Raw genomic sequence first — 19,907 nt, forward strand, 5'->3', positions numbered from 1 at the left:
AATAGAGGGTGGAGGAATAGAGGATGGAGGGATTGAGGGATAGAGGAGCAGAGGATGGAGGAAGAATAGAGTGTGGAGGAAAGAGGGTGGAGGGATAGAGGATGGAGGGATGTGGAGGATAGAGGATGGAGGATAGAGGATAGAGGATGAGGATGGAGGGATTGAGGATTAGAGGAACAGAGGGTGGAGGAATAGAGTGTGGAGGAATAGAGGGTGGAGGGATAGAGGATGGAGGGATAGAGGATGGAGGGATAGAAGGATGGGTGGATGGAGGATAGAGGGATAGAGGATAGAGGGATAGAGGATGGAGGATAGAGGGATAGAGGAATAGAGGATGGAGGGATAGAGTGTGGAGGAATAGAGGGTGGAGGAATAGAGGATGGAGGGATTGAGGGATAGAGGATGGAGGATAGAGGAATATAGGATGGAGGGATTGAGGGATAGAGGAATAGAGGATGGAGGAATAGAGGATGGATGATAGTGGGATAGAGGAATAGAGGATGGAGGGATTGAGGGATAGAGGAACAGAGGATGAAGGAATAGTGTGGAGGAATAGAGGGTGGAGGGATAGAGGATGGAGGGATAGAGGATGGAGGATAGAGGGATAGAGGAACAGAGGATGGAGGAATAGAGTGTGGAGGAATAGAGGGTGGAGGAATAGAGGATGGAGGGATTGAGGGATAGAGGAGCAGAGGATGGAGGAATAGAGTGTGGAGGAATAGAGGGTGGAGGGATAGAGGATGGAGGGATAGGATAGGAGGATGGAGGATAGAGGATAGAGGAATGGAGGGATAGAGGATAGAGGACAGAGGGGTGAGGAATAGAGGGTGGAGGAATAGAGTGTGGAGGAATAGAGGTGGAGGGATAGAGGATGGAGGGTAGAGGATGGAGGGATAGAAGGATGGGTGGATGGAGGATAGAGGGATAGAGGATAGAGGGATAGAGGATGGAGGATAGAGGGATAGAGGAATAGAGGATGGAGGGATTGAGGGATAGAGGAACAGAGGATGGAGGAATAGAGTGTGGAGGAATAGAGTGTGGAGGAATAGAGGGTGGAGGAATAGAGGGTGGAGGAATAGAGGGTGGAGGAATAGAGGGTGGAGGGATAGAGGATGTAGGGATAGAAGGATGGGTGGATGGAGGATAGAGGATGGAGGATAGAGGGATAGAGGATTAGAGGATGGAGGGATTGAGGGATAGAGGAACAGAGGATGGAGGATAGAGGGATAGAGGATTAGAGGATAGAGGGATAGAGGATGGAGGGATAGAGGATGGAGGGATAGAGGATGGAGGGATAGAGGATAGAGGGATAGAGGATGGAGGGATAGAGGAACAGAGGATGGAGGATGGAGGGATAGAGGGATAGAGGATAGAGGGGTAGAGGATGGAGGGATAGAGGGATAGAGTGATAGATGGATTATAGCAGTGGTTCCCAAACTTGTTATAGTCCCGTACCCCTTCAAACATTCATCCTCCAGCTGCATACCTCCCCTCTAGCACCAGGGTCACCTGTAGCCCCTCTAGCACCAGGGTCGGCTGTACCCCCTCTAGCACCAGGGTCAGCTGTACCCCCTCTAGCACCAGGGTCGGCTGTACCCCCTCTAGCACCAGGGTCAGCTGTACCCCCTCTAGCACCAGGGTCAACTGTACCCCCTCTAGCACCAGGGTCAACTGTACCCCCTCTAGCACCAGGGTCTTCTGTACCCCCTCTAGCACCAGGGTCAGCTGTACCCCCTCTAGCACCAGGGTCAACTGTACCCCCTCTAGCACCAGGGTCAACTGTACCCCCTCTAGCACCAGGGTCAGCTGTACCCTTTCTCTAGCACCAGGGTCAACTGTACCCCGTCTAGCTCCAGGGTCAGCTGTACCCCCTCTAGCACCAGGGTCGCCTGTACCCCCTCTAGCACCAGGGTCAGCTGTACCCCCTCTAGCACCAGGGTCGACTGTACCCCCTCTAGCACCAGGGTCGGCTGTACCCCCTCTCGCACGAGGGTCAGCTGTACCCCCTCTAGCACCAGGGTCAGTTTACCCCTTCTAGCACCAGGGTCGGCTGTACCCCCTCTAGCACCAGGGTCGGCTGTACCCCCTCTAGCACCAGGGTCGGCTGTACCCCCTCAGCTCACTCTCAAATGTTGTTTTTTGCCATAATTGTAAGCCAGCCACACAAACGCTATACGATACATTTACAAAACATAAGAATTAATCTGAGGTTTTGTCACAAATCGGCTCGTGGGAAGTGACATAGAGCTCTTACAGGAAGTGACATAGAGTTCCTACAGGAAGTGGCATAGAGTTCCTACAGGAAGTGGCATAGAGCTCTTACAGGAAGTGACATAGAGCTCTTACAGGAAGTGATATAGAGCTCTTACAGGAAGTGACATAGAGCTCCTACAGGAAGTGACATAGAGCTCTTACAGGAAGTGACATGGAGCTCTTACAGGAAGTGACATTGAGCTCTAACAGGAAGTGACATAGAGCTCTTACAAGACCAGGACACAAATAATAATATAACTTGAATCAATAATTTTGCTCTTTGTTTAACTCTCATATTAAACTGTATTTGTTCATCATAAAACTCCTGTGTCTTATTTTTCAAATATGCATATTTCGTTTCCAAATGTCTGCGCAAGAGTGAAGGTTACCCACAAGAGAGTAACGGTTAATGTGATTGGATGAGTAACGGTTAATGTGATTGGATGAGTAACGGTTAATGTGATTGGATGTTAATTATTTGACTAGGCTCCCTGTATTTGACATTGTGTTATTTCACTGAACACTAAATGGTTCTATTTTATTTTTGGCAGTGAAACGAGGCTACTCAGACGCGGGAAATAACCTCACCCAAATGTATAGCCCCGTTGGAAATAACCTCACCCAAATGTATAGCCCCGTTGGAAATAACCTCACCCAAATGTATAGCCCCGTTGGAAATAACCTCACCCAAATGTATAGCCCCGTTGGAAATAACCTCGCCCAAATGTATAGCCCCGTTGGAAATAACCTCACCCAAATGTATAGCCCCGTTGGAAATAACCTCACCCAAATGTATAGCCCCATTGGAAATAACCTCACCCAAATGAATAGCCCCGTTGGAAATAACCTCGCCCAAATGTATAGCCCCGTTGGAAATAACCTCACCCAAATGTATAGCCCCGTTGGAAATAACCTCACCCAAATGTATAGCCCCGTTGGAAATAACCTCACCCAAATGTATAGCCCCGTTGGAAATAACCTGGCCCAAATGAATAGCCCCGTTGGAAATAACCTTGCCCAAATGTATAGCCCCGTTGGAAATAACCTGGCCCAAATGAATAGCCCCGTTGGAAATAACCTCGCCCAAATGTATAGCCCCGTTGGAAATAACCTGGCCCAAATGAATAGCCCCGTTGGAAATAACCTCACCCAAATGTATAGCCCCGTTGGAAATAACCTCGCCCAAATGTATAGCCCCGTTGGAAGTAACCTCGCCCAAATGTATAGCCCCGTTGGAAAATACAAATGGACTGTTTGAAAATGTGAAGCACATGTTTTTGTGGGTTACCCTCAATGGCATTGCATTGTGTGTGTGGCACTTTGGGAGTAGCCAGGAATAGCCGGATTAGAAGATGGAGAGATAGTGGATTAGAGGATAGAGGGATGGATGGATTAGAGGATATAGGGATAGAGGGATGGATGGATTAGAGGATAGAGGAATAGAGGGATGGATGGATTAGAGGATAGAGGAATAGAGGAATGGATGGATTAGAGGATAGAGGAATAGAGGGATGGATGGATTAAAGGATAGAGGAATAGAGGAATGGATGGATTAGAGGATAGAGGGATGGATGGATTAGAGGATAGAGGGATGGATGGATTAGAGGATAGAGGAATGGATGGATTAGAGGATAGAGGGATGGATGGATTAGAGGATAGAGGGATGGAGGGATGGATGGATTAGAGGATAGAGGAATGGATGGATTAGAGGATAGAGGGATGGATGGATTAGAGGATAGAGGGATGGAGGGATGGATGGATTAGAGGATAGAGGAATAGAGGAAGGGATGGATTAGAGGATAGAGGATTAGAGGGATGGATGGATTAGAGGATAGAGGAATAGAGGAATGGATGGATTAGAGGATAGAGGATTAGAGGGATGGATGAATTAGAGGATAGAGGAATAGAGGGATGGATGGATTAGAGGATAGAGGATTAGAGGGATGGATGGATTAGAGGATAGAGGAATAGAGGAATGGATGGATTAGAGGATAGAGGGATGGATTAGAGGATAGAGGCATAGAGGGATGGATGGATTAGAGGATAGAGGGATGGAGGGATGGATGGATTAGAGGATAGAGGAATAGAGGAAGGGATTAGAGGGATGGATGGATTAGAGGATAGAATAATAGAGGAATGGATGGATTAGAGGATAGAGGATTAGAGGGATGGATGGATTAGAGGATAGAGGAATAGAGGAATGGATGGATTAGAGGATAGAGGGATGGATGGATTAGAGGATAGAGGATTAGAGGGATGGATGGATTAGAGGGTAGAGGAATAGAGGAATGGATGGATTAGAGGATAGAGGGATGGATGGATTAGAGGATAGAGGAATAGAGGAATGGATGGATTAGAGGATAGAGGGATGGATGGATTAGAGGATAGAGGATTACAGGGATGGATGGATTAGAGGGTAGAGGAATAGAGGAATGGATGGATTAGAGGATAGAGGGATGGATTAGAGGATTGAGGAATGGATGGATTAGAGGATAGAGGGATGGATGGATTAGAGGATAGATGATTAGAGGGATGGATGGATTAGAGGATAGAGGAATAGAGGAATGGATGGATTAGAGGATAGAGGGATGGATTAGAGGATAGAGGCATAGAGGGATGGATGGATTAGAGGATAGAGGAATAGAGGGATGGATGGATTTGAGGATAGAGGCATAGAGGGATGGATGGATTTGAGGATAGAGGCATAGAGGGATGGATGGATTAGAGGATAGAGGAATAGAGGAATGGATGGATTAGAGGATAGAGGGATGGATGGATTAGAGGATAGAGGGATGGATGGATTTGAGGATAGAGGCATAGAGGGATGGATGGATTAGAGGATAGAGGAATAGAGGGATGGATGGATTAGAGGATAGAGGAATAGAGGGATGGATGGATTAGAGGATAGAGGAATAGAGGGATGGATGGATTAGAGGGTCTTCCAAATGGACAATTACCCCAAGCATACTTCCAAAGTTGTGTCAAAATGGATTAAGGACAACAAAGTCAAGGTATTGTAGTGGCCATCACAAAGTCCTGACGTCAAACCTATAGGAAATTTGTGGGCAGAACTGAAAAAGCGTGTGCAAGCAAGGAGGCCTGACTCAGTTACACCAGCTCTGTCATGAGGAATGGGCCAAAGTTCAGCCAACTTATTGTGGGAAGCTTGTGGAAGGCTACCCGAAACGTTTGACCCAAGTTAAACAATTCAAAGGCAATGCTACCAAATACTAATTGAGTTTATGTAAACTTCTGACCCACTGGGAATGAGATGAAAGAAATAAAAGCTAAAATAAATCATTCTCTCTACAATTATTCTGACATTTCACATTCTTAAAAATAAAGTGAGAGAGTAAGAAAGAGAAAGAGAGAGAGAAAGAGAGAGAAAGAGAGAGAGAGAGAGAGAGAGAGAGAGAGAGACAGAGACAGAGAGAGAGAGAGAGAGAGAGAGAGAGAGAGAGAGACAGAGAGAGAGGGAGAGAGAGAGACAGAGAGAGAGGGAGAGACAGAGACAGAGAGAGAGAGAGAGAGAGAGAGAGACAGAGAGAGAGAGAGAGAGAGAGAGAGACAGAGAGACAGAGAGAGAGAGAGAGAGAGAGAGAGAGACAGAGACAGAGAGAGAGAGAGAGAGAGAGAGAGAGACAGAGAGACAGAGAGAGAGAGAGAGAGAGAGAGAGGGAGGGAGGGAGGGAGCAATGCAGAGAATACATAAAATGGAGGGAATGATGTTTATATATTTGTGAACCATTTGGCGTTCTGACATCGTTACTGTCACCTAGGTGATCAAACTGACCTTTGAGGACTTTGACCTGGAACGTGGTTACGATACGTTGACCGTTGGAGATGGAGCCGTGGTCGGAGATCAGAAGACCGTCTTTCACGTGTGAGTTTCAGCCTCTCTGCTTCCTGTCTTATTTCTCTCTTTGTCCTTTTTCTTGTTCTCACATTTCTCACACAATTTTCTTGTGAATACACCCGCTCTTTCCCTCCTTCAGTTTGACTTGCTTTCCACCCACCTCTCTGTCTCTTTCACTAGCTTTCTCTCTGTCCGTCTTTCTCGACCACCTACTTACCCTCTCTCTCCCTCTCTCTCTCTCTCTCTCTCTCTCTCTCTCTCTCTCTGTCTCTTCCTCTTTCTCCATATCTGTCTTGCCATCTCTATCCTACCTTCCCTCTCTCACCTCTCTCCCTCCCTCCCTCAATCCCTCCTCCCCTGCATTCCTCCTCTCCCTCCTCCTCCTCCTCCTCCTCCTCCTCCTCCTCCTCCTCCACCTCCTCCTCCCCCACCCCCTCCTCCTCCTCCCCCACCTCCTCTCCCTACTCCTCCTCCTCCTCCTCCCTCTCCTCCTCCTCTCCTCCTTCCTCTCTTCCTCCTCTCCCTCCTCCTCCTCCTCCTCCCCCACCTCCCTACCACCTTCCATCTCCCTCCATCCATCTATTTCTGTCCATTTCATCACCTCCAGGACCAGTAGTGCGTGAAAGATAGATCCAGTGCCACATTGTCAATCCCTGCTCCCCTCAATGTTAAAACAAGATCACGGCCGTTCGCCACGTCGCGTTGCATATTGATGTGTCCTAATGGAGTTTGCTCCAACAGATGCTCCATAACGTTTCACTGGGTGTTGTTATTAATTGTGCTGAAATTTACGGCCTTAATAAAATTTTATAGATCGATTTTTATGTGGAGCTGTGTAGTGAGGCTTTAGGTTGTTGTGGAGGAGGAGGGGAGGAGAGGGGGGAGAGAGAGGGGAGAGAGGGAGGGATCCCTAAGTATCCCTAGGTGTGCTCTCACAAGCAAAGACACACTAACATAGGCACCGGCACACTCCCATGGGCACCAACACACTCCCATGGGCACCAACACACTAACACAGGCACAGACACACTCACACAGGCACAGACAGACTCACACTCACACAGACACACTAACACAGGCACAGACAGACTCACACTCACACAGACACACTCACACAGGCACAGACACACTCACACAGACACAGACACACTCACACAGGCACAGACAGGCTCACACTCACACAGACACACTCACACAGGCACAGACACACTCACACTCACACAGGCACAGACACACTCACACTCACACAGGCACAGACACACTCACACAGACACAGACACACTCACACAGACACAGACACACTAACACAGGCACAGACACACTCACACATCTTCCCCCTGTCTCCTACAGCCTATCAGGGACCACTACTCCAGACCTGGTGGTCAGCACCAGTCATCAGATGTGGCTCAACTTCAAGACTGACGACACCAGTGGCTCTCTGGGCTTCAAGGTGTCTTATGAAGGTAAGCTGATGAAGGTGATGATGATGATGGGTTTTGTTTCTGGTAATATCCCGCCAAAAGAAATACTTTGCTCCATCTTCCTCTCTGATTCTCATCTTCTCTGACTGTTAGAAGTGTGTGTGTGTGTGTGTGTGTGTGTGTGTGTGTGTGTGTGTGTGTGTGTGTGTGTGTGTGTGTGTGTGTGTGTGTTTGTGTGTGGGCACGTAAGACTTTAGTGAGTCTAGCCATATCTCCTTTTGACGATGAGCTGGCCTCATGTTTCTGCTCTTTCCATGACATAGATGGTTAACCAGGTGAATCCAGGTGAAAGCTATGATCCCTTATTGACCCCACTTGTTAAATCCACTTCAATCAGTGTAGTTGAAGGGGAGGAGACAGGTTGAATTAGGATGTTTAAGCCTTGAGACAATTGAGACATGGATTGTGTGTGTTTGCCATTCAGAAGGTGAATGGACAAGACGAAGGATTTAAAGTGCCTTTTGAACAGGGTAGTAGGGGACAGCCACACCGGTTTGTGTCAAGAACTGCAACGCTGCTGGGTTTTTCACGCTCAACGGTTTCCCCTGTGTATCAAGAATGGTCCACCGCCCAAAGCACAACCAGCCAACTTGACACAACTGTGGGAAGCATTGGAGTTGACATGGCCCGGCATCCTTGAGGGCAAAAGGGAGTGCAACTTAATATTAGGAAGGTGTTCTTAATGTTTTTTACACTCAGTGTATACTGTTGTTTCATCTGTAGTTCTAACACACACACACACACACACACACACACACACACACACACACACACACACACACACACACACACACACACACACACACACAGACACACACACACACACACACAGACACAGACACAGACACAGACACACACAGACACAGACACAGACACAGACACACACACACACACAGACACAGACACAGACACAGACACAGACACACACACACACACACAGACACAGACACAGACACAGACACAGACACAGACACACACAGACACAGACACAGACACAGACACAGACACACACACACAGACACACACACAGACACAGACACAGACACAGACACAGACACAGACACACACACACACACACACACAGACACAGACACAGACACAGACACAGACACAGACACAGACACAGACACAGACACACACAGACACAGACACACACACACACACACACACACACACACACACACACACACACACACACACACACACACACACACACACACACACAGACACAGACACAGACACAGACACAGACACAGACACACACAGACACAGACACAGACACAGACACAGACACACACACACACACAGACACAGACACAGACACAGACACAGACACACACACACACACACACACACACACAGACACAGACACAGACACAGACACAGACACAGACACAGACACACACAGACACAGACACAGACACACACACACACACACACACACACACACACACACACACACACACACACACACTGTTATATTGTGTTGTTTCCTGTATGTTTTAACACCCAGAAGAAAGTAGAGGGGCAGAACTCCTTTGAAACAATGAGATCAGCTTTAATGAAGGAGAATAATTACTGAGAAGCATTTTTTTCTCCCTTTAGTGATTGAGGATTCCCAAAAATGTACTTCAATTTGAATAATTTTGCATATTTTCTAGATTATCTGGTGTAGACATAATACAGACCCACAGACACAGAAGAACACACACACACACACACACACACACACACACACACACACACACACACACACACACACACACACACACACACACACACACACACACACACACACACACACACAGAGACAAACACACACAGAGACACACACACACAGAGACAAACACACACAGAGAGACACACACACACACACACACACATATACAATGATGTTAGGACTCAGGACCCATGTCACATGATGTTAGGACTCAGGACCCATGTCACATGATGTTAGGACCCTCTCCCCTCAAACAAATGTACTTGTCCTCTTGCACAGATGTGCACTTAACGTTAGCTAGCTACCAACCTAGAAACTAACCAAAACATTGTTTAGAAAACCACGGTTACTTGCCTGGTTTGACAGATTGACAGACACTGAATTCATTTTTAAACAGACAGGTTTAATTGGTGTTGGACGTCATGCAGCCTGTCCTCTTTTTATGTCGGACGAAAATAGAATGTTCATGATGTCACCGTGACAACTGTCCACAAACATGACAGTAGACGTAGTAGAAACCAGTCTTTAGTCTTGAAATCTTTGGTTGTTTAATACACTACAGTACTCACTCTGTTTACTACACTACAGTACTCACTCTGTTTAATACACTACAGTACTCACTCTGTTTAATACACTACAGTACTCACTCTGTTTACTACACTACAGTACTCACTCTGTTTAATACACTACAGTACTCACTCTGTTTAATACACTACAGTACTCACTCTGTTTACTACACTACAGTACTCACTCTGTTTACTACACTACAGTACTCACTCTGTTCAATACACTACAGTACTCACTCTGTTTAATACACTACCGTACTCACTCTGTTTACTACACTACAGTACTCACTCTGTTTACTACACTATGTACACTACCGTACTCACTCTGTTTACTACACTACCGTACTCACTCTGTTATGTACACTACAGTACACACTCTGTTTAATACACTACAGTACTCACTCTGTTTACTACACTACAGTACTCACTCTGTTTAGTACACTACCGTACTCACTCTGTTTACTACACTACCGTACTCACTCTGTTTACTACACTATGTACACTACCGTACTTACTCTGTTTAATACACTACAGTACTCACTCTGTTTACTACACTACAGTACTCACTCTGTTTACTACACTACCGTACTCACTCTGTTTACTACACTACCGTACTCACTCTGTTTACTACACTACTATACTCACTCTGTTTACTACACTACAGTACTCACTCTGTTTACTACACTACCGTACTCACTCTGTTTAATACACTACCGTACTCACTCTGTTTACTACACTACCGTACTCACTCTGTTTACAACACTACAGTACTCACTCTGTTTACTACACTACAGTACTCACACTACCGTACTCACTCTGTTTACTACACTACCGTACTCACTCTGTTTACTACACTACCGTACTCACTCTGTTTACTACACTTCCGTACTCACTCTGTTTACTACACTACCATACTCACTCTGTTTACAACACTACAGTACTCACTCTGTTTACTACACTACAGTACTCACACTACCGTACTCACTATGTTTACTACACTACCGTACTCACTCTGTTTACTACACTACCGTACTCACTCTGTTTACTACACTACCATAATCACTCTGTTTACAACACTACAGTACTCACTCTGTTTACTACACTACAGAACTCACACTACCTTACTCACTCTGTTTACTACACTACAGTACTCACTCTGTTTACTACACTACCGTACTCACTCTGTTTACTACACTACCGTACTCACTCTGTTTACTACACTACCGTACTCACTCTGTTTACTACACTACCGTACTCACTCTGTTTACAACACTACAGTACTCACTCTGTTTACTACACTACAGTACTCACACTACCGTACTCACTCTGTTTACTACACTACAGTACTCACTCTGTTTACTACACTACCGTACTCACTCTGTTTACTATACTACAGTACACACTCTGTTTAATACACTACAGTACTCACTCTGTTTACTACACTACCGTACTCACTCTGTTTACTACACTACCGTACTCACTCTGTTTAGTACACTACAGTACTCACTCTGTTTAGTGCACTACCGTACTCACTCTGTTTAATACACTACAGTACTCACTCTGTTTACTACACTACCGTACTCACTCTGTTTAGTACACTACAGTACTCACTCTGTTTACTACACTACCGTACTCACTCTGTTTACTATACTACAGTACACACTCTGTTTAATACACTACAGTACTCACTCTGTTTACTACACTACCGTACTCACTCTGTTTACTACACTACCGTACTCACTCTGTTTAGTACACTACAGTACTCACTCTGTTTAGTGCACTACCGTACTCACTCTGTTTAATACACTACAGTACTCACTCTGTTTACTACACTACCGTACTCACTCTGTTTACTACACTACCGTACTCACTCTGTTTAGTGCACTACTGTACTCACTCTGTTTAGCACATGGCCTCACATGTGAATCATTAAAGAGATGGGCGGGGCTAAGGCTTAAGAGGGTGTGAACGATGCTGATGCTGAATGGGTTTAAAACAAAGCTCTCCAGTGGGTGTACCAAAACATTCAAGTGCCATTTTCTCAAAAGTGAGTTCATAAGTTTATCAATTTTCAAAGCAGAATGACTTGACCATTGTTCCTCAACTGTAGAGTATAATATATCACTTTGTAGCTTTGAGTCTCTACTTTAAATCCAATGTAATAAAACACAATGTCAAAATGTTGCTACATAAGACCCAATGGAGCCGGTCGGTCACGTATGCAGACACATCAAAGGACTTATATCCTTCCTTTTCTCTCTTTTTGTATTAATATTTCTTCCCTACTTTCTCCTGGGTGTTCTAATTGTAGTGTGGAAGAATAGGTTCAGATCGACTGGAGGGACTTCATTTTCAATGAGGCTGATGTAGCTGCAGTCTGTCTGTACTGATACTCAATAACAGCCAGGTCGCTCAAGATCCAAGGCGAAATTTGACGTCCATTCTGGTACCCAGGACCATCTGGCAATGACTTAAAAACCGGCCACTAGGGGCAACGGTGAGTGATATTACCACCATGGATTGCAGATGGGCAGCAGCTGCGAGCTAAAAAAAAAATTATTATTAATTTTTTGTTTTAACCAAAACCTTAATTCTAATATTAACGATTCAAAAATAATTGTCTAAACTTAACCGTGGACATATCTACTGTACACACAATAAAACCAAAGTCAATATTAGCATGTGAAGTAGCTAGCTAGCTAGCTGTAAAATCACCTAAACAAACTGCACTATCAATTTAGGAGTCTGTCTCATCCGAGTTCAACTTGGGCAGGAGTGCAGAGTACGTTGCTATGGCAACAGAGGCCCTTTCCCACTGGGGGAACAGGGCGCATTGGGAGATAACACTTGAAGGAGGAACTGAGTTGAATAATTTGATACACTGATTAGATTGTGCACATCTAATGTGAATAATGTACTTTGTCATGCCAATATAAACGGATGGATGTGTTCTAGACAAGTGTGGCCACACCATCTGTTGGCTGATTTGACAATCTGAAATGCAGGTAATGATTTTAAAAAGAGTTATGAAATGTGATAGTGTGTTTTCTGCTGTCTCCAGTGACCAGAACCATGTACTGTAGCTATGACGTGTTCCTACAGAATTTCCTGATTTCTCAGACTGACCAATCAGAAGTTAGATTTCTCAGACTGACCAATCAGAAGTTACATTTCTCAGACTGACCAATCAGAAGTTACATTTCTCAGACTGACCAATCAGAAGTTAGATTTCTCAGACTGACCAATCAGAAGTTATTTTACCACTGATAGAACATACGTTTCCACCAACAGGAGTTTCATGGCTTGTTATTCTGGGTATTATCCTTTTCACCCCCCTATCCAATGGAAATGTTTTCATTTCCATATCAAATTATTTCTGGGTAACAATGAAGTATCTTATTGTCTTTTTTGTTTTTTTCTCCAATAAAAATAGTCTAAAATAAAATAAAAATTAAAAAAGATTTTTAGCAAAGACCAATAATGCGAGTGGTTGTGAGGGTTAACTGTTGTTTGGAACTCTCTTTTTTATTGGTCCATTAACTAATCTACTTCCTGGTGATTTTTTACATACATAACATAAAACATTCACGCAAAAAAAAAAAGTGTTTACAGTGAAAATCAATCCTCCCCCTTATTCATAATAATACTACCTTTCTTCTCCCCAAGACGCCCAAAGTCACTTTAAAACAAAATCTGCAGTACAAAAAAGCAATGAAACAACTCATTATAAATCCATAGGTGGGCATAACACTGAGTTACATCCATAAGTAATGGACCTGATGAGTCCCTTAGGATACTAATCTCCACATCGTAGACACTAAATATGTGTTTAAAAAATGATAGTCATTAAGGTGCTTTTCCTGGTACCCTGGTCCTATAAAACATTTGTGAAAACGCAAATGAACCCTGGACCAGCGTGAGTCGCGAGTTCAACATCGTGGACCAGAGTACTAGGTACTGGGATGTGGCAGCGTGAGTCGCGGGTTCAACATCCAGGACCAGAGTACCAGGTACTGGGATGTGACAGCGTGAGTCGTGGGTTCAACATCCAGGACCAGAGTACCAGGTACTGGGATGTGGCAGCGTGAGTCGTGGGTTCAACATCCAGGACCAGAGTACCAGGTACTGGGATGTGACAGCATGAGTCGTGGGTTCAACATCCTGGACCAGAGTACCAGGTACTGGGATGTGGCAGCGTGAGTCGTGGGTTCAACATCCAGGACCAGAGTACCAGGTACTGGGATGTGGCAGCGTGAGTTGCGGGTTCAACATCCAGGACCAGAGTACCAGGTACTGGGATGTGGCAGCGTGAGTTGCGGGTTCAACATCCAGGACCAGAGTACCAGGTACTGGGATGCGGCTGCCTGATTCGTTGGTTCAACATCCAGGACCAGAGTACCAGGTACTGGGATGCGGCTGCGTGATTCGTTGGTTCAACATCCAGGACCAGAGTACCACTACTGTGGCGTGGCAGTGGGAGTCGCATGGAAGTTTTTTTGCCCGTTGTCAACAAGTTAGCTCACTTACGTCATGTAGAATGTGCATTTTGCTAATCGCACCCTGAAACGGTTATTTTTCAGACCTTGTGAAAGCAAAACATATTATGTAAAATTCTCACTAACAATTTAGGAACCTCGAACCAGGGTAACTCCTTTCATATGTGAAAACACCCTAAATCACCCATGGATTATCTCTCAGTATCCGATCCCCTTGTGCATTTTAAAAGGTCATGAGAATCTAGCATCATTCCATGGATGGATGGATGGGCTTATTTGTCCTGTACTCTTCCTGTTCTGACGTTCCATTTACCGATTCATCACTGGGAGTTCTCTGGTTTCCATCTGTAGCAGCCCCGGAAAATACAGGACGGGGAAGAGTGAGGGATGCATGAATAATTGGATAATGTACGGGATGAGGGGTGTGTGTGCGTGTGTAGAGACTAAAGAAATATGTGCCAGCGTGTGAAAGTGCACGTCAGCTACTCGTCCCAGGCAGAAGCTGCAGAGAGAGAGAGATGTAAAATACACTGGACAAAACATTTATATTTCCATGAGATACAGGGTTGAAGGTCACCAGGACATATACAGGATACTACCCTCTACAACACTATGTCACCAGGACATATACAGGATACTACCCTCTAAAACACTATGTCACCAGGACATATACAGGATACTACCCTCTACAACACTATGTCACCAGGACATATACAGGATACTACCCTCTACAACATAACCTTCACTATGTCACCAGGACATATACAGGATACTACCCTCTACAACACTATGTCACCAGGACATATACAGGATACTACCCTCTAAAACACTATGTCACCAGGACATATACAGGATACTACCCTCTACAACACTATGTCACCAGGACATATACAGGATACTACCCTCTACAACATAACCTTCACTATGTCACCAGGACATATACAGGATACTAAACTATACAACACTATGTCACCAGGACATATACAGGATACTACCCTCTACAACACTATGTCACCAGGACATATCGAGGATACTACCCTCTACAGTACTATGTCACCAGGACATATACAGGATACTACCCTCTACAACACTATGTCACCAGGACATATCGAGGATACTACCCTCTACAATACTATGTCACCAGGACATATACAGGATACTACCCTCTACAACACTATGTCACCAGGACATATACAGGACACTACCCTCCACAACACTGTGTCACCTGGACATATACAGGATACTACCCTCAACAACATAACCTTCACTATGTCACCAGGACATATACAGGATACTACCCTCTACAGCACTATGTCACCAGGACATATACAGGATACTACCCTCTACAACACTATGTCACCAGGACATATACAGGATACTACCCTCCACAACATAACGTTCACTATGTCACCAGGACTTATACAGGATACTACCCTCTACAACACTATGTCAACAGGACATATACAGGATTCTACCCTCTACCACACTATGTCACCAGGACATATACAGGATACTACCCTCTACAACACTATGGCACCAGGACATATGCAGGATACTGCCCTCCACAACACTATATCACCAGGACATATGCAGGATACTACCCTCTACAACACTATGTCACCAGGACATATACAAGATACTACCCTCTACAACACTATGTCACCAGGACATATACAAGATACTACCCTCTACAACACTATGTCACCAGGACATATACAAGATACTACCCTCTACAACACTATGTCACCAGGACATATACAGGATACTACCCTCTACAACACTATGTCACCAGGACATATCGAGGATACTACCCTCTACAATACTATGTCACCAGGACATATACAGGATACTACCCTCTACAGCACTATGTCACCAGGACATATCGAGGATACTACCCTCCACAATAATATGTCACCAGGACATATACAGGATACTACCCTTCACTATGTCACCAGGACATATACAGGATACAACCCTCTACAACACTATGTCACCAAGACATATACAGGATTCTACCCTCTACAACACTATGTCACCAGGACATATACAGGATACTACCCTCTACAACACTATGTCACCAGGACATATACAGGATACTACCCTCCACAACATAACCTTCACTATGTCAACAGGACATATACATGATACTACCCTCTACAACACTATGTCACCAAGACATATAGAGGATACTACCCTTCACTATGTCACCAGGACATATACAGGATACAACCCTCTACAACACTATGTCACCAAGACATATACAGGATTCTACCCTCTACAACACTATGTCACCAGGACATATACAGGATACTACCCTCCACAACATAACGTTACTATGTCACCAGGACTTATACAGGATACTACCCTCTACAACACTATGTCAACAGGACATATACAGGATTCTACCCTCTACCACACTATGTCACCAGGACATATACAGGATACTACCCTCTACAACACTATGTCACCAGGACATATGCAGGATACTGCCCTCCACAACACTATATTACCAGGACATATACAGGATACTACCCTCTAAAACACTATGTCACCAGGACATATACAAGATACTACCCTCTACAACACTATGTCACCAGGACATATACAGGATACTACCCTCTACAACACTATGTCACCAGGACATATTGAGGATACTACCCTCTACAATACTATGTCACCAGGACATATACAGGATACTACCCTCTACAGCACTATGTCACCAGGACATATCGAGGATACTACCCTCCACAATAATATGTCACCAGGACATATACAGGATACAACCCTCTACAACACTATGTCACCAAGACATATACAGGATTCTACCCTCTACAACACTATGTCACCAGGACATATACAGGATACTACCCTCTACAACACTATGTCACCAGGACATATACAGGATACTACCCTCCACAACATAACCTTCACTATGTCACCAGGACATATACATGATACTACCCTCTACAACACTATGTCACCAAGACATATACAGGATACTACCCTTCACTATGTCACCAGGACATATACAGGATACAACCCTCTACAACACTATGTCACCAAGACATATACAGGATTCTACCCTCTACAACACTATGTCACCAGGACATATACAGGATACTACCCTCTACAACACTATGTCACCAGGACACATACAGGATACTACCCTCCACAACACTATATCACCAGGACATATACAGGATACTACCCTCTACAACATAACCTTCACTATGTCACCAGGACATATACAGGATACTACCCTCTACAACACTATGTCACCAGGACATATACAGGATACTACCCTCCACAACATAACCTTCACTATAGTTTGGGGCGGCAGGGTAGCCTAGTGGTTAGAGCGTTGGGCTAGTAACCGGAAGGTTGCAAGTTCAAACCCCCAAGCTGACAAGGTACAAATCTGTCGTTCTGCCCTTGAACAGGCAGTTAACCCACTGTTCCCAGGCCGTCATTGAAAATAAGAATTTGTTCTTAACTGACTTGCCTGGTTAAATAAAGGTAAAACAAACAAACAATGTCACCAGGACATATACAGGATACTACCCTCTACAACACTATGTCACCAGGACATATACAGGATACTACCCTCCACAACATAACCTTCACTATGTCACCAGGACATATACAGGATACTACACTCTACAACACTATGTCACCAGGACATATACAGGATACTACCCTCTACAACACTATGTCACCAGGACATATACAGGATACTACCCTCTACAACACTGTGTCACCAGGACATATCGAGGATACTACCCTTCACTATGTCACCAGGACATATACAGGATACTACCATCTACAAAACAACCTTCACTACAAATCAACACTCCAAACCTACTATCTAATTTTAGACAAAATGACCTGGAAGGATTACTACTACCAAAGATTCTTATTACCAAGTACTATACAGCACATGCTCTGGCAAACCAACAACCAGCTAAAGAAGAACAACAGAAACCTGAAAACACGATCCAACCTGGAGCTGAGTGAGTAATGTTTCATCAGAAGCTACTTTTTAAATCCAATAAGTAAATAAATTACAATGATACATTTTACTTTATAAAGACTGAATGCTAAGTTAGGCTTCCAAGCTCAATAGGACAAAATAGATCCGGCTGCAACTTCAATTACCACTGAGCCCAACAATGGCAGGAAAGTTTCAGAGCCTCTCCCACCCAATTGCAGAGGGCTTTGATGCCCCCCGCCCTCTGTGGAGAGGTCATTAAAATATAGTACCCCCTGGATGTAAAAAATGAGAAGGCACAGAAAGAGTTTAAAAAGAAGCTCCTTATGGAAATTCAAAAGAGGCTTTCTGTTGACTTCTAATAAATGGGACCATAAGCAACTTAATCTTCCACACAGACCATCCCCTGGCATGGCACAGTGCTATATTAACCAGACCATCCCCTGGCATGGCACAGTGCTATATTAACACAGACCATCCCCTGGCATGGCACAGTGCTATATTAACCAGACCATCCCCTGGCATGGCACAGTGCTATATTAACATAGACCATCCCCTGGCATGGCACAGTGCTATATTAACACAGACCATCCCCTGGCATGGCACAGTGCTATATTAACATAGACCATCCCCTGGCATGGCACAGTGCTATATTAACACAGACCATCCCCTGGCATGGCGCAGTGCTATATTAACCAGACCATCCCCTGGCATGGCACAGTGCTATATTAACCAGACCATCCCCTGGCATGGCACAGTGCTATATTAACACAGACCATCCCCTGGCATGGCACAGTACTATATTAACACAGACCATCCCCTGGCATGGCACAGTGCTATATTAACCAGACCATCCCCTGGCATGGCACAGTGCTATATTAACACAGACCATCCCCTGGCAAGGCACAGTGCTATATTAACACAGACCATCCCCTGGCATGGCGCAGTGCTATATTAACACAGACCATCCCCTGGCATGGTGCTATATTAACACAGACCATCCCCTGGCATGGCACAGTGCTATATTAACACAGACCATCCCCTGGCATGGCCCAGTGCTATATTAACACAGACCATCCCCTGGCATGGCACAGTGCTATATTAATACAGACCATCCCCTGGCATGGCGCAGTGCTATATTAACACAGACCATCCCCTGGCATGGTGCTATATTAACCAGACCATCCCCTGGCATGGTGCTATATTAACCAGACCATCCCCTGGCATGGCACAGTGCTATATTAACACAGACCATCCCCTGGCATGGCACAGTGCTATATTAATACAGACCATCCCCTGGCATGGCGCAGTGCTATATTAACACAGACCATCCCCTGGCATGGTGCTATATTAACACAGACCATCCCCTGGCACGGCACAGTGCTATATTAACCAGACCATCCCCTGGCATGGCACAGTGCTATATTAACCAGACCATCCCCTGGCATGGCACAGTGCTATATTAATACAGACCATCCCCTGGCATGGCACAGTGCTATATTAACACAGACCATCCCCTGGCATGGCGCAGTGCTATATTAACACAG

At 44.9% G+C, this 19,907-nt stretch overlaps 1 protein-coding gene across 1 annotated transcript in view; it reads left to right on the top strand.

Moving 5' to 3' along the window:
- The window catches only part of LOC110518582 (CUB and sushi domain-containing protein 2), a 552,259-nt gene that overhangs the window by 141,861 nt on the left and 390,491 nt on the right, over positions 1-19,907 (top strand). The window contains 2 exon segments of the mRNA XM_036953653.2: positions 6,033-6,136; positions 7,460-7,572. Coding sequence (XP_036809548.2) covers positions 6,033-6,136; positions 7,460-7,572 — 217 coding nt within the window.

The sequence above is a fragment of the Oncorhynchus mykiss genome, chromosome 18, assembly GCF_057628025.1.
Source record: "Oncorhynchus mykiss isolate SJ-2025 chromosome 18, ASM5762802v1, whole genome shotgun sequence".
Lineage (NCBI taxonomy): Eukaryota > Metazoa > Chordata > Actinopteri > Salmoniformes > Salmonidae > Oncorhynchus > Oncorhynchus mykiss.